The 25,760-nt window shown below is 38.0% G+C and overlaps 1 protein-coding gene across 1 annotated transcript; it reads right to left on the reverse strand.

Moving 5' to 3' along the window:
• Nucleotides 1-3,917: 3,917 nt before the first annotated feature.
• LOC141326096 (uncharacterized) lies at nt 3,918-25,127 on the reverse strand. The gene is made up of 4 exons (XM_073834797.1): nt 24,837-25,127; nt 22,580-22,675; nt 21,961-22,109; nt 3,918-5,927 (listed from the first exon to the last, which is right to left on the reverse strand). Exons 3-4 carry the CDS (start codon nt 22,043-22,045, stop codon nt 4,837-4,839), a joined length of 1,176 nt encoding a protein of 391 aa, XP_073690898.1. The 5' UTR covers nt 22,046-22,109; nt 22,580-22,675; nt 24,837-25,127; the 3' UTR covers nt 3,918-4,836.
• Nucleotides 25,128-25,760: the final 633 nt, after the last annotated feature.

The following is a 25,760-nucleotide window of genomic DNA, read 5'->3' on the forward strand; positions in this document are numbered from 1 at the left end:
TGCAAATTGGCCATAAAGTGGAAACAAAGAAACTTGTTCCGCTCAAAAATCCAAGCTTTGGATTGGCCAGTCCACCCAAACGTGGGTTGTTTACCGCATCAGGACTCTTGTTCAGCAACAAAGCCAATGCAAGTATCTATTTACTTTTATCTATTTATTGATATTTTAGATGCGTTTCAGTTGAGCCCATTTTTAAGGTGAATTGATTCTTTGATGATTCTCATTAGGTTGTGGTTATTTGATACTACATACTACCATTCTTCTTCTTCTTCTCTCTCTCTTTCCTTATTCACTTTCATTATGCATATATGTGTTTTGATTAGTTTAGTTATATGTTCACTGCAGATCCATTTATTAAATACCCTGTATTTTCACAATTGATTGTCTCTGTGTACTGCTCACCATTCGAAGTCCCTGAATTTCTGATTTTGCTACATGCTACAAATTTTTAGTTGTTGTAATAAAACGCTCACACTCCGGTGTAAATACTCTCGTGAGTCTGTTTTGATTTGAATAAATTAATTTAAAACCACTGGGTGGATTTTTTGTCATTACGGGGTGGTTGTGTACACACACTGCCAACACACATTTATGTTCAAACATGTAAACGTGAACTTTGCATCCAGTGACCCCTTTGCATGGCTAATAGGGGTGTAACGATTCATTCATTTTCTCGATGCATCGATTACAAATCCTGCCGATGCATATGCATCGATCTTGAAACATGGATTTTTGAATCGTGAATCGTTTGTTTCAGTTAATAATCGATTTAATATTTTAAAATCGAATGAATCGCGATTATATAACGAATATACGATGGATAATTAAAAATAAATAAATATAAATCTTAAATTAGTTGCGTCTGCGATGTAAAGTGCGCCCTCACTGCAGTGGCGCAGTGGATTACGTCACTAATCTGCCTGTTTGATGTCATCTGAATAAACGCAGCAGTGCACAATGGAGGGCAACGAAGAAGGAGAAATTTGCAAGGCACCAGGCAACATGACATCAAAGGTTTGGGATTACTTCGGTTTTCACAAAGTAAATGGAAAGATTGACAAGTCCGTTGCAGTTTGCAGACACTGTAAATCTGAGTTAAAATACTTTGGAAATACAACGAACCTTAGCAACCATCTCCGCAGACGTCATGCCATTAATATAGAAATACCTGCACCTAAAGCAGCTAGTATTTCAGGGTCAGACGTGAGAAGTGCTACTCCTCCTAACCTATTTGGTCAACTTCAGAGTCTTCCCGATAACACCCATCGTGCTAAAGCAATAACTGCATCTATTGCAAGATTTATTTGCAAGGATATGCGCCCATATAGCGTGGTGGAAAACACTGGTTTCCGAGAAATGATAAACACTTTAGAACCAAGATACAAAATACCCAGCCGTCTGTTTTTCAGTGAAAATGCATCCCGGAATTGTATCGGTCTACGAAAGAGGAGCTACAGCTCAAGCTTTCTCAATCTGTCCGTGTTGCCCTCACGACTGATTCTTGGACGTCGTGTTCGACAGAGTCTTATGTGACTATTACCGCACATCTGATTTCCATGAACTGGCAAATGCAGAGTTTTGTTCTACAGACAAGGACTCTAAACGAAGCGCACACAGGCAAAAACATTGGAGAATTGCTGCGCGATGCCTGTTCCGAGTGGACAATTGCAGACAAGAGTCCTGCTCTTGTTACTGATAACGCCCGCAATATGATTGTTGCTGGTAAAGTTGCTGGATTTACCCCCCACATCACTTGCTTTGCACACACTCTGAACCTGGTGTCCCAAAAGGCCATGAAAGTTAGCAGTGCAGAGCGATTGTTGGGCAAAGTAAGACGTATTGTCTCTTTTTTCCACCGAAGTTCAACTGCTACATGCACGTTAAAAGAGAAACAGCAAATTCTCGGCTTGCCGGTACACAAACTTAAACAGGACGTTTGCACTAGGTGGAATAGTTCTGTGGAAATGCTTGAGCGTTTCTTAGAACAACAAACTGCAATCTTGGCAACGCTTATGTCAAAGGATTTGCGGAGGGGAACAGAAGTACACACTCTCACAGAAACGGACATCAGTAATGCTAAGGATATTGTGAAAGTGATGGCACCCATTAAGATCGCTACTACTATGATGTGTGAAGAAGAACAACCAACCGTGTCTGTGATTGCGCCTCTCCAGGCTAAACTACTCAAACATCTCGAGCCCTGCGAGGACGATACAGACATGACTCGAGAAATGAAATCAGCGATGACAACGGACTTTTCATCCCGGTATACCACCTCCCGCGACATTCTGCTTAAAGGTAAGATGTCTCTCTTATTGTCAAAAGCAAAAGTATTGCAAATGCACAACAATCTTTGAATTATTTATTATTAAGACCAAATTGTTGCTTATATTAAAACTTTTAATAGCACAACATTGTTCAAAGTTTTCATTTTGACTTGGTAACAACTAATAGTATTTTATTATTATTTTTTTGTTGCTAGCATCTGCATTGGACCCCCGCTTCAAAGGGCTACCCTTTCTAGAAAACGAAGAAAGAGAATTTGTCTTCACTAAACTTACTGTTGATGCCACAAACAGTGTATGTTTGCAACTTCCCTTATTTTCATGAACCAAATGCTGGCTTACTAACTCGACTGTATTAAGGATTATAAGATTGTAATATGATGGTCCCAAATAGTACTTGGCTTGTTTTAGTGAAATTGACTTGAATGGTGTTCGTATTTATATTTTATTTTGTTACAGATTCAAGTGGAACAGCAGGAGGATGCAGTTGAAGAGAAACCACCAGACACAGCTGAAGAAGGTATTTATTTTAATAACTTGTTAATAATAAGTAATCTGTTTAAATTTAAAGGGTATGCATAATGTAGTATAAAAGTTTGGGATGCATTTGTAATTCATAATGTGTTTAAGGACAAGAAATGAGATGCAAACAAACAACTTTTTCATCATGTTTCCATCAATCTCATTAATTTTCTTTTTCAGATGAGATGCGTCCTGCAAAAAAATTGAAAGCTATGGATTTGCTCTTCGGCAACATCTTTCAGCAGGTGCCAGAGACCTGTCCACTATCAAGGTCCGCTAGCGTGGTCAGCAGAGATGAGGTACTCAAATACAGATCCATGGTTCCTCTGCCACTGACTGAAAATGCACTGGACTGGTGGAAGTCCCATGAGACAGAGCTACCAATCCTTGCAAATCTGGCAAGAAGTTGTCTTTGCATTCCTGCTACCAGTGTGGCCTCAGAGAGAGTTTTCAGCACTGCAGGAGACATAGTGTCTTCTCGGAGAAGCAGTTTACGGCCAGATTGTGTTGATCAATTAATATTTTTGAAAAAAAATCTCAAGTAGATGCTGTATTTACACACTTTCTTTGCTGTATGTACACACTTTCTTTGCTGTATGTACACACTTTCTTTGCTGTATGTACACACTTTGCTGTATTTCCTAAATGTTCAGGAAATGTGTGCAATGTTTACAATAAAAGCACTCATGGTGCATTGAATATGTAGAAGTAGTATTGTTTTTCTGGGTTTACTTGCCTTAATGTATTTTGAGTCCTAAGAAGTTAAGCTATTGAACTGAAGTCCTGAATCAAGTTATTAAATCTATTGAATGGTCATGAATTTCCCAAAAAATTATTTTATTTGCTCAGATACCGATGTATACAAAAATTTACAGAATCGAATCATTAATAATCGAATCGAATCAAATTTCATTGTTAATCGAATCGAATTGAATCGTTCTGATTTGCAAAAATCGTTTTTGAATCGAATCAAAAACCTCTGAATCGTGAATCGAAACGATTCGCTGTCTACCCAAAGATTCACAGCCCTAATGGCTAACCATTGATTTTCTTGATTATACCATGGTTTTTGCGAGTCTTTAAAAGTTAACAGCAGTTATTGATGTTTGCAGCTCAATATTTGAATGAAAGAATAAAAATGACAGCTATTTTCATTTCATTTGCATTTTATTGCTTACCTTCCAGCCAGTCAAAATAAATATTTAGACAGACTATTATTTAAATTAATGTAATAATAAAAAAAATAAAATTAAAATAAAAAATAGTTTAAGGCTCAGCCTTCAGGAGTTCAACAGTGAATGTACAGGGGTTGGACAATGAAACTCAAACACCTGGTTTTATACCACAATTAGTATGGCGTTGGGCCTCCTTTTGCTGCCTATACAGCATTTTGATGAAAAATATTACTTTTATGTTTATCAAACCACTCTTTCACCAATCTTGTGGTGTGTATTGGTGCATTATCTTCCTGATACATCGCACCACCTTCTGGTTACAATGTTTGAACCATTGGATGAACAGTCAATCTTCACACTCAACCAGTGAAGATTAGCCACCAGGCTGCGCAAATATAGCCATGAAACCTTCAACACTATATTGGCCAGTGTTAGTTTCATTGCCCACACCATTCCTCAATAATTCATATGGTTAATGAACTAAATTGGTGAAAGCCTGTAATGATTGTAATCTAATATAAAAAAAAAAAAAACTAATTCAATGTAATTCAATTGTACTTATGAAAGTAAGACAAAATTAAAATACTCTTGAAATGAAAAAAATCTAAATCAAACTTGTTAATGTCTTTTGTTTCATCAGTCATATTAGTTCCTCACGATTTTTTGCACTAATGTAGGTTATGCAACAATGAACAATGTACATCAAGGTAAAACATAAAACTAAACATAAAATATTTGTTAAACATAGATACCAGGGAAAAAAGTAGATAAAAAAAAGATAAAAAAGATGAAAAGATAAAATTAAATTCTAATAAATGTATTTATGTCTTCAAATGTTAAGCTTCAAATGTGGCTCAACCAATCAGAAATAAAGAACCGGAATTGTCTGTTTTATACATTTTAGTTGAAACACTTTCCACACTGAGGGGATCTTTAGACTTCTCTCTATTGTGAATTTTTTTTATGTGCCTAACAAGGTTTCCTTGTAGACTAAATCTCTTTCCACACTGTTCGCATGAGTGAGGCTTCTCTACAATGTGAACATTCATGTGCTTGTCAATGCTTCCTTTTGTACCAAAACTCTTTCCACACTGACAGCATGTGTAAGGCTTCTCTCCAGTGTGAACTCTCATGTGCATTTCAAGGCTTGCTTTTTGATTGAATCGCTTTCCACATTGTTTGCATGTGTGAGGCTTCTCTCCAGTGTGAACATTCATGTGCATTTCAAGGCTTGCTTTTTGACTGAAACTCTTTCCACATTGTTTGCATGTGTAAGGTTTCTCTCCAGTGTGAACTCTCATGTGCATTTCAAGGCTTGCTTTTTGACTGAAACTCTTTCCACACTGTTTGCATGTGTAAGGTTTCTCTCCAGTGTGAACTCTCATGTGCATATTAAGGCTTGCTTTTTGACTGAAACTCTTTCCACACTGTTTGCATGTGTAAGGTTTCTCTCCAGTGTGAACATTCATGTGCCTATTAAGGCTTGCTTTTTGACTGAAACTCTTTCCACACTGTTGGCAGGTAAAAAGGCTCTCTGTTGTGTGAATATTCTGGTGGACGTCAAGGCTTCCACTTTGATTGACTCCCTCTATCCCTCTATTGTGAATCTTCATGTGCCTGTCAAGGTTTCCTCGTCGGTTAAAACTCTTTCCACACTGTTGGCAGGTTGGCAAGCTAAGTTTTAGCTTTCTTTTGAAACTTTTCCCACACTGTTTGCAGATGAAAGGCTTCTCTCCAGTGTGGACTTTAAGGTCTTCTTGTTGATGGAAACTTTTTCCACATTTAAAGCACGTGAAATAACTCCTGGTTTCTGTCTTTTGAGCTCTTTTTTGTTCACAAGTCTTTTCAGAATATTCTCCAGTTATGAAATCATGAAGATTCTCAAACTGATCTTTCTCTTCAGTTTCATTCAGTACTTCTCTCTCCTCTTTCAGCGCTGTAAGGCCTAAGGTGGAAAAACAAAGAGAAAAAAAAGTTAACCCCAGTTTAATGCCACAAAGCAATTAACATCAAAATATGTAGATATGTAATGCATGTATGTTAGATCCTATAACAGGGTGTCCAAACCTGATCCTGGCCAGAGTTTAAGCTGGCTGTTATACAAAAAAAAAAAAAGAAAAAAGAAAAAAAGATAATCTAGGAAATCTATATATAGACTGATCTATATATAGACTGACCCTTGTTTGTTGTATTCTATCTTGATGGCAAAGATGGCGCCGTTGTGGGTGGCTTGCCGTCTGTCTCTGCATTTGTCTGTTTTAATCTTTTTATGTTATGTTTAACGCAATGTGCTTCATCAGTTTTAACCTATGATCGACTGACTCTTTCAAATCTGGAAGAAATCTCAATTAAGCTACTGAATCAAGCGGTGATCCGTTCTCAGTATGCCCCTCCTCCCCTATTGATGTCGATACCTGGCTATCTACGCCACTGGCCGATGCAGAAGACGGGGGTGGCCTAGCGGTTAGGCTAAAGCTTGCCCAGCGACTCCATCGGGAGTCTCAATTTCAACTGGGGATCCACGTGGAAGGTTTGGACGGGAATCGCTTTATCCGTTGGCGCTCGCTGGAACCAGTGTACGGATGGATTACTCCTGTATTTCCCATCTCATCGGCACCTCTCCCTATACTCCGCTCACCTCGGCCTGGTCGTGGAGGAGTGTGTACGGACCACCTTCGCCCGTTACCTCGGGCAAATCAATCTCCGGTTTCTTCTGATCACCCGGTTCAGCTTAGGATGGCTTTGATCAACGTCAGATCAGTAGGAAATAAAACTTTTATCATCAATGATTATTTCTCTGCTAGTAAATTGGACTTTCTCTTTCTGACTGAAACTTGGCTCACTACTGGGGATTTAAGTTCCTTTTCTGAATTGCTTCCCTCAAACTGCTTGTTCTTTAATTCTCCACGTTTAACAGTGCAAGGTCGAGGTTTGGCCTCCATATATAAAGATGTTTTCTTGTCGTCCCGTTGTGTCAAAAAATTATAATAGTTTTGAATTGCAGCTGTTTGTAGTGAAGCTGTGTGAGCCTTTTTTGGTTGCACTGATCTATCGACCCCCAAAATATAATAAGGACATTTTAATGGACTTTGCAGACTTTTTGGGGGATGTTATACCGAAATATGAGCAACTCCTAATTTTAGGAGATTTCAATGTTCACGTTTGTTGTGCTGCTGATTCTCTAGCAAAGGAATTTCTTAATCTTTTAAAAGCTTTTGATTTAACTCGTCAGGTCAATGTACCTACTCATCAGCATGGTCATACACTAGATTTAGTGTTAACTTATGGGTTTTCTCTTTGTGATTTAGAGGTGTGTGAAAATGGTTTCTCTGATAATAAGACTGTTATGTTTACGTTTTTATCTATGTCTTATGTATTTAAGCCGATTTGTTCTGCTCGCCGGTCTCGGCTTATTACTCCAAGTACGAGGGAAGCTTTTTCCTCATCTTTTAGTGAGGTGTCTTTACAAATGGATGTTTTAAACTGTGATATAAGTGCTGAAGAGCTTCTTTTTCGGTTTAATTCCACCTGTGGACAATGTTTTAGATTAAGTGGCACCCCTAAAGACACTTCATCATAAATTGAGATCTTAGTTAGATGACTTAGGCAAATCTGTAGAAGATGTGAGCGAAAATGGAAAAAGGATAGACTCCAGGTTTCCTTGCAAATGTTTAGAGACTCGTTATTCCGCTATCAGAAAGCTGTAAAAACAGCAAAATCAAGGTATTTCACTGAAATTATAAATAAGAACTGCCATAAACCAAAAATACTTTTTAACATTATCAATGCTACTATTAGTCCTTCTCCTTGCTCTTATACTGAAGTGTCTTCACTATCATGTGATGATTTTCTCAAGTTTTTTGTAAACAATAGAAATGCTTTACGAATGGGGGTAAATACTGTTCTGTCTGACCCTACGATTCCCATTAGTTGTACTGCTGTTTTAAGTAATTTTACTCCCATTACTGAATCGTATCTTATAGAATTAGTGGAACATCTTAAGCCATCTGGCTCTTCAACAGATGTGGTTCCCCCGTATTTTCTTAAACAAGTATTGGATGTGGTGGGTCCACATCTTTTGTGTCTGATAAATCGTTGTTTAGAAACTGGAACTGTACCTGATTTGCTAAAACATGCAAAAGTTCGTCCACTGCTTAAAAAACAGGGCATGGATCCCACCATTTTATCAAATTATAGGCCCATCTCCAACTTGTCGTTCCTTACAAAGATTATGGAGAAAACTGTTTTTGAACAATTGCAAACCTTTTTAGCGGACAAGATGCTTTTTGAAGTTTTTCAGTCTGGATTCAGAAAATATCATTCTACAGAGACTGCTTTATTGAAGGTTTTTAATGATATTCTTTTAACATGTGATTCAGGCAACTACGCAGTTCTTGTGCTTTTAGATCTTACTGCCGCTTTTGACACTATTGACCATGCTGTCCTTCTTGATCGATTGGAATGTTATGTAGGTATTACAGGCAGTGCATTGGAGTGGTTTAAATCCTATCTTACTAATAGAACTTTCTCAGTGAAGAAAGGAGAGTCTTCTTCTAGAAGTGCTATGTTACCTTGTGGGGTTCCTCAAGGATCCATTTTGGCTCCTATTCTTTTTTCTTTATATGTGACCCTGGACCACAAAACCAGTCTTAAGTCGCTGGGGTATATTTGTAGCAATAGCCAAAAATACATTGTATGGGTTAAAATTATTGATTTTTCTTTTATGCCAAAAATCATTAGTAAATTAAGTAAAGATCATGTTCCAAGATGATTTTTTGTAAAATTCCTACTATAAATATTTCAAAATTTAATTTTTGATTAGAAATATGCATTGTTAAGAACTTAATTTGGAGAACTTTAAAGGTGATTTTCTCAGTATTTCGATTTTTTTGCACCCTCAGATTCCAGATTTTCACATATATGCTTCCTCTTGGTTCCATTTTTAGAAAATATGGGCTGTCTTTCCATTCATACGCTAATGATACGCAAGTCTATCTGCCAATAAACCGGCATTCAGATGGATTAAATACTATCCTTGCTTGTTTAACAGATGTAAAGGCTTGGTTGTCACTAAATTGTCTGAACTTTAATGAGGACAAAACTGAAATTATTGTTTTTAAACCCTCAGATTCTTTAAATGTTCCAAATCCAAACCTTGGTGGGTTATCCCCATGTTTTAAACAATATGTAAAAAATTTGGGTGTGGTGTTTGATGAACATCTGAGGTTTGATAGACAGATAAATTCTGTGGTCAAATCATCCTTTTTTCAGCTGCGTCTTCTAACTAAAGTAAAGTCCTTTCTTTCATTTAAAAACTTTGAGAAGGTAATTCATGCTTTCATTACTACAAGATTAGATTACTGTAACTCACTTTATGTTGGGATTAGTCAAACAGCTTTATCCCGATTACAACTGGTTCAGAATGCTGCAGCTAGACTTTTGACAGGGGTTCATAAACGGGATCATATTACTCCAGTTCTACTGTCCCTACACTGGCTCCCTGTGCGTTACAGAGTAGATTTTAAAATTTTACTCATAGTCTATAAATCACTTCATGGTATTGCTCCACCATATATTTCAGAATTACTCGCTGAGCACAGTGTAACCATATCCCTCCGGTCCTCTAACCAGAGACTTTTGTCCATTCCAAAGACAAAGCTGAAGTGCAGGGGCGATCGCGCTTTTGCCTCTATTGCCCCAAGACTCTGGAATGGTCTTCCGATTTTTATTAGAATGGCCTCTTCTGTGGCTATTTTTAAGTCTAAACTAAAAACCTATCTGTTCGATAAGGCATTTAATTCTGGTTGAAGCACTTTATATCTTTGTCCTATGTTTTTGTTAAATGTGTTTTATTTTTCTTGTGGTTTTATAACCTTTTTTATGTATTTATCATTATTGTGCCTCTGCTGTTTTTAGTTTTTATTGTAAAGCACATTGGTCAACTCTGGCTGTAAGAAATAGTGCTATATAAATAAAGTTGCCATTGCCATGGACCTCAATTATTGCCATTTTTGTCTTCTAGGTGATAAAATTCAACAAATTTAGAGAAAGACGAGGAAAAATTGAAAAGAGGACAAGATGAAAATTCATCAAACAAAAATTCTATCTGACTTTATTAAGAGATTTTAGCCAATAATAAAAGTGGAAGGTTACACTTCTTTCTCTCTCGGCTTACTCCCTTCTAATCAGGGGTCGCCACAGCGGAGTGATCCACACAGCCAATTTGGCAAGTTTTACACCGGATACCCTTCCTGACGCAGATGCAGTTAAAAACATGTAAAAAAAATTGTGGAACAATGGCATATATCATATCTTTACAACATTAAGCATATCCCCTATTGTTATGGGTATAAATAACACCGTCTCCTATCTGGCAACTGCCTATAATAGCAGACAAGGCACAATATTTTGCTAGCCGTTTAGCCCTCTTTTTGGGCATCCTAAGTTGTTGAAGCCCTTTTACAACCAGCCTGTGTACATGTCCCAAGCTGCCAAATATGAAAACAAACAGACGACATCGATAACCTATCTCTGAAATATTATTTAAGAGTGGTTGATATTTAATGACTTTGGTCATAAAAGCTTCCTCATACTAGAGTCAAAGGTACATGCAACCTCCAGACATTAAAGCGTTCAGGGTGGATAACAAGGCTGAACTAACGGCCTTCCAAGATTCTTTTACAAAAGATGTGAAAGAGGAGCTGAGCAGTTTCAAGCAAGACGTCAATCAAAAACTGAACGGGCTTGTCACAGACCTAAACGTCACGGCAGAGAGGATCAATGAAGCGGAGCAAAGAGTGGCAGAATTAGAGAAAAAAATGCAGCCGAGTCCAAAGAGATACTCGGCCAGAGCATCCAAATTCAAGAATACTTACAAGAGAGATTGCTAGATCTTGAAACACGCTCACGTAGAAATAATAATCCGGATTTTTGGAATCCCAAAAGGAAGCGAAGGTAATAACGGCCAGGGTTTGGTGGAATCGATTATCAAAACGGAGCTGTCTCTCAGCGATGTCACAGAGCACTCAAGCCCAAACCACCCGCCGATGCATACCCTAGATCGGTAGTTGTATTTTTCCTGGAGTATAGGACGAAGGACTTGGTCCTTCGTTCTGCATGGAGGAAGAAGGAAGTGCACTGGAATGGAAAAAGGATCTTCTTTGACCAAGACTATCCACCTGAGATCCAACAGAAAAGAAGGACATTTGCACCGATCAGGAAAATTCTGAAAGTGAAAGGTATTTATTTCCAAACACCACCGCCAGCGAAACTGAAAGTCTTTCTGGAAAATGGACCGGTTATATACAACACTCCAATGGAAGCTTCGAAAGATTTAAAAAAAAAAAAAAAGGGACTCCTGAGTAGCGAAGAGGCAGCCAGAATAGGGCCTTCTGGAAAAGTGAAACAGACAGGGTTCGTACGTTCATGAAAAACCTGGAAAAGTCATGGAATTTTAAAATGGCAATTTCCAGGCCTGGAAAAGTTTTGGAAAATTAAATTAACCCACAAAGTTTTGGAAAAGTCATGGAAATTTGTTTCACCATCTCTGTATATTAGAATATTGCTGATAATTTTGTTTAAATTTCAGTTAACGAGCGCACGATCGGTCACGGGGGGTAACGGTGACTCGCAGTTTTGTATAAAATGTAAGGCCATAAAAAGTTATAAATATTTAAAATAGTAAAAGAAAAGTCTTGATTATAATTTTAAGAGGTCTTACAGTTGGGGACGGAAAGACGACCGCGATAGGGTTGGATAAATCTTCAAAAAGGCAATGATGTCATTGAATAAATATGTGCACTGCATGTTTCAAAGTCAAAACGCTGCACGGATGTCTATAGATGAATGTATCTGAAGGGAACAGACTGTCTTCAGAAACGTGTTGCATGTTCCTTTCTTGTCTGACAAAACAGCGTTAATGCTGAGTTGTATACAGCAGTTACTAGGGAAAATAATATTTCAGCGCTCCTAAAGCGTCCCCTAGTGACAGAATAATTTTTTATTTCCAATAATTTTTTTTTCAGCTCTTTATGGTCAAATTATTGCAATTATCAATCCATGTTTTTATGCAGCAGACACATAGAGGTGTAAATGTGAAAAAAGTTAATATGCCTTTTAAAAATCTAAACAATTACGTAATATATATATAAAATAATCTTATATCTTTTTTTTTTATATAAACATTTTTGATTAAAATGTAAACTATCTGATTTTCTAAATTAAAAAAAAAAAGGTATTTTTTATTTGGGCTAGTTATTCGGGCTCCCAAAATCTGATGAGTACCTGCCCAAAGGGCTACCAGAGATTTTAACACTTTGCGAGCCCTGAGCCGTCAATCACTCCCTGTCACTGACACTGCGCTCCGCTTAACTTGGAACTGGATGTTTTTTTTCTTTCTCTCAACCAAACCCTGTACCGGCGTTGCACAAACTGCATGGCAATTAGGGGTGTGAAGTATGACTATTTTTTTTTATTGTGGACAATTAAAAGGTCTCCACAATCTGCTTTTGTAGAAATATAGTATATTTCGTGCTACAGCGCACATTCTGTCAGATACAATTCTGGCGCCTCCGTGTCAATATACTGTACAACGCACAAAGCACACGTACATCTGCAAGATGTCTGTTAAAGATCTCTTGATCTGGAAAGTATCTGCTGTGTACAAACGTCTGGCAGATGTCAGTAAGATGTCAGTTTTACACACATTCTGAATCACAAACATCTAATAGAGGTCTATTTGACATCTGATAGGAAACGTCCAATAGACATATTGAAGATGAGCAAACTACGTCTTGTAGATGTCTTGCAGATGTAAATGCAGACGTCAAATAGACATCTCTGAGATGTACGTGTGCTAATCAGAATCCGCCATGAAGAATGGCACATAACTAAAAAGAAATTGGGTGCTCCTAATTTTTTTGGGATGCTCCTAATTTTTTGAAGTTGGGAGCACCAGTGCTACCAAGTAAAAAAGTTAATTTCGAGCCCTGATACATTTCATGAAACATTAAGTCATGAATATTTACTTAAAGTCATGGAAAAGTCATGGAATTTTACTAGTAAAAATGTGTATGAACCCTGAACAGAGATCCTGGGAAGTAGTCGTTGCGATATCAAAGAAGAGTAAGGAAGCACATTGAGCTAAGAATCGGGAGAAACTGCGTGGATTTCAAAGAGACAACACAAGCTCCGACGGAATGAACGAATGAAACTGAAATATTCCATCATAAAGTTTAGAAACATTGGTAAGATGTCTTTGTGGATATATCCTTGACGATGGACATATAAACTGAACAAAAGAGAACGGATACGTCATTTGAGCTGCCATGGTGGGGAAAAAAAATAAATAAAAATGAACAATTGAAGATACCATGTTCGAAATTGAGTTACTTTACAACAGGTGTTAAGTTGATGTAAGATAAGGGCGATAAAGCCTTGTAAAAGGGACTATTATCTCCTGTGTGAATTCTCATGTGACTTTCAAGGTTTCTTTTAGTACTGAAACTCTTTCCATAAACGCCTCTTTCCAGTGTGAATTTTCTTGTGGACTTTAAATCCTTGTTCATTGAAACTCTTTCCACACTGTAAGCAAGTGAAAAAACTCCTAGTTCTTGTCTTTTGAGCTCTTTTTTGTCTAGAATTATTTTCTGACTGTAAGGAACAAAATGATTTTTCTCCAGTTATGAAATCATGAAGATTCTCAAACTGATCTTTCTCTTCAGTTTCATTCAGATCTTCTCTCTCCTCTTTCAGTGCTGTTGGGCACAAGGTTGGAAAACAAAGAAATAATAGTTAACCCCAGTTTAATGCCACAATGCCACAATAGGTAACACCAAAACATGTCAATATGTAAAGCATGTATGCTAGATCTCATATCATAGTATCCAAACCTGATCATGGTCGCCTGGTGTCCTATAGAGTTTAAGCTAAAAGGGGAATCCGCTTTTAGCGGGCGGCCGCAGTTGGAATCAGCTTCCAGAAGAGATCAGATATGCTAATACATTAGCCACATTTAAATACAGACTCAAAACTCATCTGTTCAGTTGTGCATTTATTGAATGAGCGGAACGCACGTGATGGAGATTTACTACTAATCAAAGTACCGGCTTCATTGACTAAATGCGCCGCACAATATCGTTCGATATATTGTCCAGCCCTATGTTATCGTTAATGCATCTCTTTCTGACAGAGACAGATCTAGATTCATTAGGAGCAGTGATCAATATCAAAGAAAACACAGAAGTGATCAGAAAGTGCTACATCCTTGATAACAGTGGATGAAATGTTTAGACCCTTACTGATGAGTAAATCAAGAGTGTGTCCACGATTGTGTGTAGGACCATGCACATGCTGAATCAGGTCAAAAGTGTTCAAAACCGTTATAATTTCTTTTGTGGTTTTGATTTCTGCAGTTTCTATGTGAACATTAAAATCCCCTGCAATAGCAAAACAGTCAAACTCTGAACAAATCATTGATAGCAGTTCTGTGAACTCATCAACAAAGACTGGACAGTATTTTGGTGGCCTGTAAACAATGATAAATAGAATGAGTGGAGCCCCTTTCAGCATAACCCCTAGATATTGAAAAGACATGTACTGACCAAATGACACTTGCTTGCATTGATAGACATCTTTAAAAAGACCAGCTACACTACCACCTCTTCTAACAGCTCTGCAGACACTCATGAAAGTAAAGTTAGGAGGGGCTGCTTCATTGAGGATTGTTGCGCTGCAGCTGTCTTCTAGCCATGTTTCATTTAGAAACATAAAATCCAGGTTGTTTGTGGTTATCAAATCATTGATCAGATGTGATTTATTTTTTACTGAGCGAATGTTTAAAAATGCTAGCTTGATGGTATTACTTTTTGTCTCTAGAGCAATCTTAGTTTGATGCAGGATAGGCCTCAGATTAGATGGGTCAACCGTACGGCTTGGGATGGCCTTAAACTTTCTTTCACATATTAAAACAGAAATAGGGAAAACTACAGGCACACTGGGTTCCCGCTTGTTCTGTAAACATTGCTGAGTGTTGCTGTTATCATAGCGGGGACCCGACACATATCACTGAGAGCTGTTATCAGTTGTTTTTGGTTCACTCACAGCAGATGCAGGAGGGTTTGGGCCCTGGCGTTGTGGCAGCAGCCAGAGAGCTCTCACAGGAGGAGGAGGGCGAGCTGGACCCACAGGTTTTGGTGGTTGTGGTGCCCGCCGTTTTTTAGTTGATAACTTCCAGAATATACCAGTTCCTCCATTTTCTGTGAGAAGCTTAGAAGTGGAGATGCTGGAGAAAGGGATAATGAGTCTGGTGAATGGAGCTCTGGCTCTGATGTTTCCAGTGGCTGAAAAATTTTGTTGTCCTGGCTTCCCTGGCTGTTTACCAGAAAGTCGTCCTTCGGTGCTGAGTCTTGGAGCTGTGACAGTACGTCACAGTCTGTCTGTGATGAGCTCAGTGGGCAGGAAAGTGTCCATAAGCAGTGCTTGTTGTGGCTGTGTGGCGTTGTCAGTGTCCTTGTGGGTTGTGTTGACCACATGATGACTCTGAAGCTGATAAGATGTCCTGTCGTCACGCATACACTGTCCAAGTGTGTGTGTGCCATTCATGTTGGGTAGACTGGCACATTCCACTGATGGATGCTGGAGTGAAAAATAGATATTGTCCTTTAGCACTCTCGCACCAAGTTTGTTTGGGTGGAGGCCGTCCAGTTTGAACAGTTGTCTATGGCCCCAGAAAAGGTTGAAGTTGTCAATAAAGTTGACTTGTTTTAGACTGCAGGTTCATTGTAGCCAGGTATTCAGTCCAAGCAACCGTGAAAACATGTTAGTTCCCCTTGCTGGGAGTGGTCCACTGATGAACGACTGAATTTCAAGTCTTCGAAGTGTTTCAATGAGTTCACCAAAATCCTTCTTTAGGAGTTCTGACTGCTCTTTCAGAATATCGTTCTTTCCCACATGGATGATGATTCGATTTGCAGTCTTGTGTTTCATTAGAATATTCCGAAGTTCCTTGTTCACATCAGAGATGGTTGCTTGAGGAATGCAGCATCTAGTTGTAGTTTTGCTACTTATATTTCTGATAATGGAGATGGAGCACTGTCTGCTCGAACTTGCACGCCTGTTTGTAGCGATGTTAGCAGCAGGTTGATACGATCCATGTTCAGTCACATTTGGGGATTCACTGTGCACTGTGTTGATATGCTGAAGTTAAAATCTTAGAAAAATATGAGAAAAGTTCATAAACAGGGAGAAAAGCGCGGAGCAGTAAGCAAAAGCGTCCGAACAGTAGCAAAGCCGGAAGCAGAGTCCCTAATCCGATCTCAAGAGACACACTAGCGACCGATGCTAGAGATTGCACTCTTTAGCCTCCTTGTTAGTGCATCCGCCTCCCATGCCGGAGACCCGCTCAGAGCGGGTGCAAGTAGGACCAGAGTGAGAGGGGGTTACACAACCATTTTTAGTTAGAACGTAATTTTTTTTTTAGGGGGGCCGCTTAGCTGAGTCAGTGCACGGGGCCCAGAATTCCCAGCGACACCCCTGGTCATGGATATTCATTGAACCACACCCACTCCCTCATTAGTTAGCCCGGTTACCTATTAGCTCATTACCTTAGCCCTTTGTAGAAATAGTCCTTGTGTTTCCCCTGTGCCTTGCCAGTTGTTAAATGTCTGAAATGGTTGCTCTCTGTCCTGGTCTGATTTTTTCTGTTTCGGATTATTAGTTGTTGTTTTTTTGGATTTTCAATAAACTCCTGCACTTAGATCCTCACTTCATCTTGCCTCGTCTTCGCTTTGTTACAGAACAACAGACCAAAAAATGGATCTAGCAGGAGTTTTGTGCAACCCTCTAAGGGCCCTTTGCGCCATATTTCAGAATGGCCGACCTGTCGAATGTTATGTGGAAGAGTTCCTTTTACACAGCCATCCTTTTATGCTAGCTTCACGTCTGCCAAGCCAGCGCCCGCTAGCGTCACGTCTGCCAAGCCAGCGCCCGCTAATGTCACACGTCACAGCTGCTGTTCCTGCAAAGTCTAGTCACGTCACAGCTGCTGTTCCTGAAAGGTCAAGTCACGTCACAGCTGCTGTTCCTGCAAAGTCAAGTCACGTCACGTCACAGCTGCTGTTCCTGCAAAATCAGGTAACGTCACAGCTGCTGTTCCTGCAAAGTCAAGTCACGTCACGTCACAGCTGCTGTTCCTGCAAAATCAGGTAACGTCACAGCTGCTGTTCCTGCTAAGTTGAGTCATGTAACGGTTTAGGTTCCTAAGTTAAGCAGCACTTCCTGAGTCAGGTCAAGACACAGCCTCACCTCTTGAGTCAGGTCAAGACACAGCCTCACCTCCTGAGTCAGGTCAAGACTCAGCCTCACTTCCTGAGTCAGGTAAAGACACAGCCTCACTTCCTGAGTCAGGTCAAGACACAGCCTCACTTCCTGAGTCAGGTCAAGACACAGCCTCACTTCCTGAGTCATGTCAAGACACAGCCTCGCTTCCTGTGTCAGGTCAAGACACAGCCTCACTTCCTGTGTCAGGTCAAGACAAAGCCTCACTTCCTGAGTCAGGTCTAGACACAGCCTCACTTCCCGAGTCAGGTCTAGACACAGCCTCACTTTCTGAGTCAGGTATAGACACAGCCTCACTTCCTGAGACAAGACACCGCTTCACTTCCTGAGTCAAGACACAACAGCACTTCCAGAGTCATATCAAGACACAGCAGAACCTCCTGAATAACGTGAAGTCGCTGCTGCTCCAGTAAAGTCAAGCCAAGTCACAGCTGCTCCTTCAAAGCCAAGTCAAACCACAGTTGCTCCTTCACCACACCTACTCCCTCATTAGTTACCCCTCGTACCAATTAGCTCATTACCTCAGCCCTTTGTATAACTAGTCCTTGTGTTTCCTCTGTGCCTTGTCAGTTGTTAAATGTCTAATGGTTGCTTTCTGTCCTGGTTTTCTCTGTTTCAGATTAATATTTTTTTTGGATTTTCAATAAACTCCTGCACTTAGATCCTCACTTCGTCTTGCCTCGTCTTCGCTTCATTACAGTATTAGTCAGCTTACATTTTATTTCCATTTACTGCTATTATAAAAATACACTTACATTAAGGATTATAATTGTACATGTGTCACAGTTAATGTCCAACAACAAATATTTTAGCAAAATGTCTACTTTTCCCAGAATTATTGAGCTACTACAATATTTTACTCAGTCTGTTTATCATGCAGCATCGCTGGTTTCCTTTTGTAAAACTCGTCCACTCCTTACAGTAAACTTGATATGTTTGCATGACTTTCTAACATTTACAGATGAAGAATATGCCCTCAGGAAAACACAACATCTCAAAAACAACACAAATAGATCCATAATCAACATTAAGGACTGCTTAAGAACAAGCGTGCACATCAAATTGCCTTCACTGACTGAACCAGGATCACATTAGTGAGATTGTGTGACCTTAAGGCTCAATCCCAATTCTACCCCTTACCCCTACACTTAGCCCTACCCCTCCGTTTGGCGCGTTCACGTGAAGGGGTAGGGGTGTCTCATTTCTCTTTTGGTTGGAGGGGTAGGGGTAAGGGGAAGGGCCAGATAGCCCTCCAAACGAAGATTTTTCAGGACCTCACTTCAAACGAAGGGCTAAGAGAAATTTCCAACATGGCTGCTCACTCGAGCAAGCGGACTCGTAAATATAAGTAATTTTTGCCTTTAATAAGGATTTTCATGACAATGTTTCATTATATGTATATTACCTTCAATCTTGTGTTTGTGTTTATGGTGTTGTTTTGTAAATAAACGTTTGCAAAAAAATCGCTAAAGTTTGCTAGCAGATAGCACTGATTGCACGATATTACAAAAGATATTTTTATGTCATATACACTTGACTGCATGTTAGAAACATGAAAGACCAGTGGCACGGCAATTTACAACGGTGGTGTAGTGGATGGTGTACGCAGGTAACGTATACGGTGTATACACACTTCCACTTTTTAATCCCCTCTGATGCGCATTATTCAGTGTCTTGCATTCGCCAAAATCATGGCAGTGATGCTTTGAAATGTATTTGATGATTGCGCCTAATGCACCTGTGCCCGCTCACCGCACCAGTAATTTAAATCAGTACATAATAATAAAAACGATACCTTACAAATAAAAAGAAGCTGATTTTTACGATCAGAAATTTCTTAAACCAGTGAACCCCTGTAAACATTTTAGTCCAAGGATCCAGAAAACGAATGCGTTTAAATAGAAAGTTCAAAACGATATTCACAAATGAAGCATATATACTTCTCTAGGCACCACTACGCTGATTAGCAATTTGCCACGCATGTGGTAATGCGTTGTTTGTTTTGCTTACGGCCACATGTGAATGAACGGTGCGTAGCGTACACCGTACATTTGTACTTTTTGCAACATGACAACATTTTGACATCTTGGAATGAGTGATAAACATCTGCGCATGTCCTCTGACGTAACATTAGGAACTAGCGACAACCTATGATGACGTATAACAGTGTTGTAGTGGTGTCCCATTTCTTAGGGGAAATATTTGAGCCCTTCCCCTTTACACTTTGTTTCAAGGGACAAGGGGAAGGGGCGAAGGGTAGGCGAAGGGGTAGAAAATAGAATTGGGATTGGGCCTAAATGGTCATTTATGGAACCACTTTAACCCAGACTGATTTGTTATTTTATCTCAAGTCAGGTTTTGGACTTTAATCCCAGCTTCTTAGTCTTTTTGAAACAGCCCCCAGAGCTTGACATGACATAACATAACATAAATTGAGTTAAGGTTGGGAGACACTGCCAACTGACAACCATAAAGGCAGTCACATGATTGGAGCCCCAGGGAGAAGCTTGCATACAGAAGAATAATACACCTGGTATGGTTGCCTCACGAAGTTCCATGGAGCAGAGGACTTAATTCTCATAGATGAGAGGGGGACCCAGATGTTTTCCTTGGGAGCGGTGTGCTAATTGGAGACCCTCCAGAGCAGGGGGTGAACATCTGCCCTGGAGAGCCTGTGGCCCCACAGAGTTTTGCTTCAACCCTAATCAAACACACCTGAAAAAAATAATCAACGTCTTAAGGGTTACTAGAAAGCTACAGGCAGGTAAAATTTAATTAGGGTTGGAGCTGAATTCTGCAGGACGCTGGCTCTCCAGGACCGGAGTTTGTCGTCCGTCCCCCCCCCCCTGCAAGTTTTTTATTATTATTATTATATTTTACATGTTTCTCTTAGTTAACACACCTGCTTCAGATCACCAGCTCGTTAGAAGAGAGCTATGTGCATGAACTGTGTTCCGATTGACATGATCCCTACACAGTGTTCATTGCTCTCTACTCCCTGACCACGGGAAATCTGGTAAAGTTTACTTCACTTCGGAACGTTTATTCATGGATTTGCGCTGTGCCGGTGCCTGCAGCGTCTTCACACAGACAAAACTGTAAAATGTGACATCATATACCTCTGTAAATAAATATAAAATTTAAATTCACGTTTCGCACTCTTTAATGCTCTTTGAATGGAACATATACACTCACTTCGAACTAGAATCATGGCGGGATATCTGATGTCCAATTAGCAGGGAACTTCATGGTCAAACAGAACAATTGCTGTACGTGAAAAGAGATACGTACAACATATGCAGAGCAGGAGGGCGCGAGGACTGACATTGCTCTAGAGTGAAGAGACAGGAGCAGCCTAACAGGGAAGGGGGGAAAGGCCAAATAAACTGATATGACTGTGCAAAGAGCTCATGGAGAAAAGTCCTTAGCTCTCAGATCAAGAGAACAATGCTCCATCCGAGACTGGTAGCTTTATCAGGCATTACATGCAGACTAAATAAAAATATCATTGAAAATTTGAAAGCTGCAGATTCGTTCACTAATGAAATGCTGCCGTTTCTAGGAGACTCACACAGTTCTGTTGTGGATTTCGTTGGATCTATTATTGCTTTGTTGTAAAATCTGACAATATTGACAGTGTTGTGTTTAAAATGTAAAAGGCTACATTTAAAATGTAAAATGTTCACTTAATATTACCTTTTTGTTTAACTTATAAAACAAACAATTGAAAAATTTGAATATTCAGAGAAAATTGCACTCTTGCTCATATTTTAAAGACGAACAACAGTAAGTCACAACATATGTTTCTGTATCGAAGAGTTTCTTAAATCAATCGCTCTGTACAGTCTGTAGACATATGTTCTTCATGCTATTAAGTGCTTCAAATCTACTTTAAAGACACAATGAACAGGAGCATGATTTGCTAAAGCAGCACAATCCGTGGGCATTCAAAAATTGAGGTAACTTAACGTTGTTTACTCAAATGTATGTTTTTATACTAAAAGTGGCATTTTGCCTGTCAGAAATACTTATTTTAATGTTACTTTAAGTTGGAGTAGAAATAAACAAATGCCAAAGCTCAGCATTTTGTTCACGTACCCCTCCATCAGTTTGAGAACCACTGGTTTATACCGTTCTCATGATAAAATACAGAACCTTCTTTACAGTACTTTATAAGAGTACTGCTCCTCTCTGATGCTCCTGAACAGTCATTTATTTTTTTTATTATTAATTTATTTACTTAATTATATTGCTATTATTTGAATTATTTTCTTAATTTGTTCTCTTTATCTATTTATTTATTTTATATATTTTGTTCCTTCTTTCCCTTTTTCCTATTTTCCCCCCTTATTCCCTCCTTTTTTATATTTTTATAAGTGTACAACTTATACATTACAATCTTACACCTCACATAATTACAACTAAATGTAACTTGTTCATGCTTATTTTTATTGTCAGACTTTTTGTCATTTTTTGTAGATAGCATGCAGTAGCCAAATATGATTATTCACATTTCATTATATATATATATATATATTGTTTAGGCTAATTCCATATTATTGTTACAACTGAACCAAATGCATGATGTCTACACACATTATTCATTAATATCTTTAATTTCAGCTTTGAGAATAAAAACCAACCTGTTTGTTCCTCAGTATCTTCATGTTTGACCCTGAAAGTTTCTTCAATCTTCATGTCTTCACTCTCCTCTTTCATAAACTCCATATTTATAATAGTGTGTCACATGGATCTCTGTTGATTCTCCAGGAGTTTTTCAGTAGTCAGTGCACTAGTAGGACAGTCAGAGAGTTAATAGACTTAATATATAAAATTTATAAAATATATTCAAATTACACAGAAGGTTCATATTTAGGTAGGCTACTTTTGATTTATATTTTGTATTCGATTATTTGTTCATATCTAATATATTACACTTTAATGAAATCATTCTCGGTTTGTGTTTGTTATTGTCGTTTGTAGTCCGCGTGCCACTGAATCGAATCACTGAATCATTTCATAAATGATTTGATTCAAATGATTCGGATTCTCAGTTTCTCTCATCACACGATTGATTCATGAAATAGAGAGCGAAATGAGACGCACATTCCCTGATACTAAAGGCTAACGCTTTAACTAACACTAAATAAAGCATTTCAACGTTATATTTAACAATTGTGCATTTATTTATTTTACATAGCTTGTAAATTATTTCACTAATGTAACAGTTAGCATTGATTCAAAAACTTTAAAACCACAAACCTTTCTTCAGGCGACTCACAACAGATGTGGAGCTCAGCGCATCTTTATGACGTCACATCACCAGAGCAAAATAAAAGTCCAATGCTGCACTGCTCTCTAGAATCACAAATACATCATAGAAATGTTGATTAAAGAATTGAATGTCGTACCCATATGATGATGCTTGTCTAAAGTTATTAACATCATACATCTAGGAATACTTATCTCTATTTGTTAATGTATTTTTTTAATTTATAACACTATACTGTTTTTATACCTTCCCAGATAGCAGACCAACACTGAATCAACATTGAATCAATGCTAATGCATCAATCATATTATCATTGAATCAATGTTGAAATGTAACATTGTTTTTTCATCAGTTTTGCACCCTGAAATGTTATTTCAATGATGAAAAATCGATCAAGATGGTCATTAAATCAACATTTCTTCAACTTAAATTAAATCACTTATTTAACATTGAATTAACATAGAAAATTTATCAAATCAATCATGCTTTTTACTTTTTTCCATCAGAGAACATGCATGACTGTAATTAACATGGTTTTAAAACAATAAGCCACTCAAAGTAAACATCCTTCAGTTTACATACAAATGTGTTTATTTTTGCCCTACACTATTTGAACAAGAAAATAACATTGAATTCAGGTAAAGCTAATTATTATTTTTTAAAAATCCAACAACAAAAAACTTTGTGGTAACTTCAAAAAATATAGACCCTGATTCGCAGACAGGGCTTAGCTTAAATCAGGACTAGACCTTAGTTAAATTAGGCTATTTAAACAGCTTTTATAAAATGCAAGGGAAAAAACACATTACTGGTATGCATCTGAGACAAAGCAATGGCAATGACATTTTAAGACAGTGCTCTCAAGTCTCACGCATTCAGTGTGAGATATACGCATTTCAACCAGTTCACACGCTCTGACGCCAAACCTTGTATTTCTCACGCTGAAAAGTAAGGGATAACTTGTCCCGCTATCACTTTAAAATCACTTGCCTGTGATCAAAGATAGTGAGAACTGATGTTGGGGATTATAGCTAAATTTGTGCAAAATTATTAGTTCTTCAACAGCTTTAACCAATTGTGGGCCTGAAATTAAGGAAAAGACAAGACAATTGGTAAATCTGCTAAAAAGACGGACAAATTCATCCAAATAAAATAAATTGTTTTATATATTTCAAAACACAAATGTATCAACATTGTTGGGAAGGTTATTTTGGAAATGGGCTGTAATAGGCTAAAGATTAAATTTCCCTATTTAAAATGTAATTTAAAAGTAATGTAACTATTTCAATTGCTTTAGAGGTAATGTAACATTACATTTGATTACTAAATTTCTAAGGAATGTTTTCAGCTGATAATACTTTTAAAAACTTTTTAAGCAGACAGGTTTACCTTACAGTAATTACTGTCAATTTTACAAAATCCTTCATCACTTGAATTAAGATTTTAATAATTTAATTTTAAAGCACAGCCACCACAAAATCTTTAGCACCTCTGTTTAACTCCTGAAACATTGGTGTCTCTATTTTAAAGCAGTCAATGCGATTTGGGAAATAAATCAATCAAAATATTTACATGTAACCCACTTTGTAATTGTAAACATTTTTAAAAGTAACTGTAATTTAACTATATTTGTTATTTCTCAGTAACTGTAACAGATTAGTTAAATGTCATTTTTAATTAAATTACATAATTCAGTTACACGTAACTAATTACTCTAGCTAAGTTCAAGCCCCTACCGCTGTCATCAAGGCATCAAAGTGTGCAATAAACACTTGAAATACAAAATGACATTAGTAAGCTGAAATATGTACCCTCTCTCTTTCACAAACACACACACAGATTGACATACATGCGATGAGCAAGTTTTGCAATCCTCCTGTATGTTTACAGTATGTGCATTGAGCACTGATGTTTAGTTTGCTCGTTTGGGGCCAAATTCTTTTTTTTACTTTTGATACGCATATTTTTGAAATATTTAAAACATTTTATTTTTATGAATTTGACTTATCAGATCTACCAGTTGTTATATGTTTTATTTTGTGCTGGTTAATTATGAACAATAGATAGTTGAACTTTTACCAAAAACTGGAGAGAATTGCGTGGGGCCGAGGGGCCGCTGCTGCAAATATTAGAGTGGCTCCTACCCTAACAGATAAAATCTCACTCCAAACTTTTTCCAAAACTTGAGAGCCCTGATAATTCATATCTATTTCTGTAGTGAATTCATCTTAGAGAATAAAAACCAACCTGTTTGTTCCTCAGTATCTTCATGTTTGACTCTAAATGTTTCTTCAATCTTCATGTCTTCATTCTCCTCTTTAATAAACGGCATCTTTATAACAGTGTGTGACATGGATCTCTGTTGATTCTCCAGGAGTTTTTCTGTGTGTTTGAACACTTTGTCCTGTTTAAGATGAGAATAATTAATAGAAAGAAAAATCAATGGAAACTAAATCTCTGGATGCGTCTCAATCAGCTCCTAGTTCAGTATTCAGTGCACTAGTAAGACAGTCAGAGAGTTAATAGACATCAGTAGCCTATAACAATTTACAAAATATATACGAATTACACAGAAGGTTCATATTTAGGCAGGCTATTTTGATTTATATTTAGTATTCGATTATTTGTAGATCATATCTAATATATTACACTTTCATGAAATCATTCTCGGTTGTGATTCACTCGTTTGTGTTTGTTGTTGTCGTTTGTAGTCCGCGTGCCGCTGAATCGAATCACTGAATCATTTCACAAATGATTTGATTCAAATGAATCGGATTCTCAATTTCTCTCATCACTTCTTATCATCACACGATTGATTCATGATATAGAGAGCGAAACGTACCTTCTCTGTTACTACAGGCTAACGTCTTCAGAAACTCTAAAGCATTACAACGTTATATTTCATAATGATGATTTATTTTACATAGCTTGTAAAAAACGCTTTAATAGATGTCCATTGGTTTAAAAACTTCAAAACCACAAACCTTTCTTCAGGTGAATCACAACAGATGAGGAGCTCGGTGCAGCTTTATGACGTCACATCACCAGAGCAAAATAAAAGTCCCATTGGTGCACTTCTCTCTAGAATCACAAATATGTCATAGAAATGTTGTATATAGAATAGAATTTCATACTCATATGATGATGCTTTTCTAAAGTGACTAGCATCGC

This window comes from Garra rufa, chromosome 1 (assembly GCF_049309525.1).
Source record: "Garra rufa chromosome 1, GarRuf1.0, whole genome shotgun sequence".
NCBI lineage: Eukaryota > Metazoa > Chordata > Actinopteri > Cypriniformes > Cyprinidae > Garra > Garra rufa.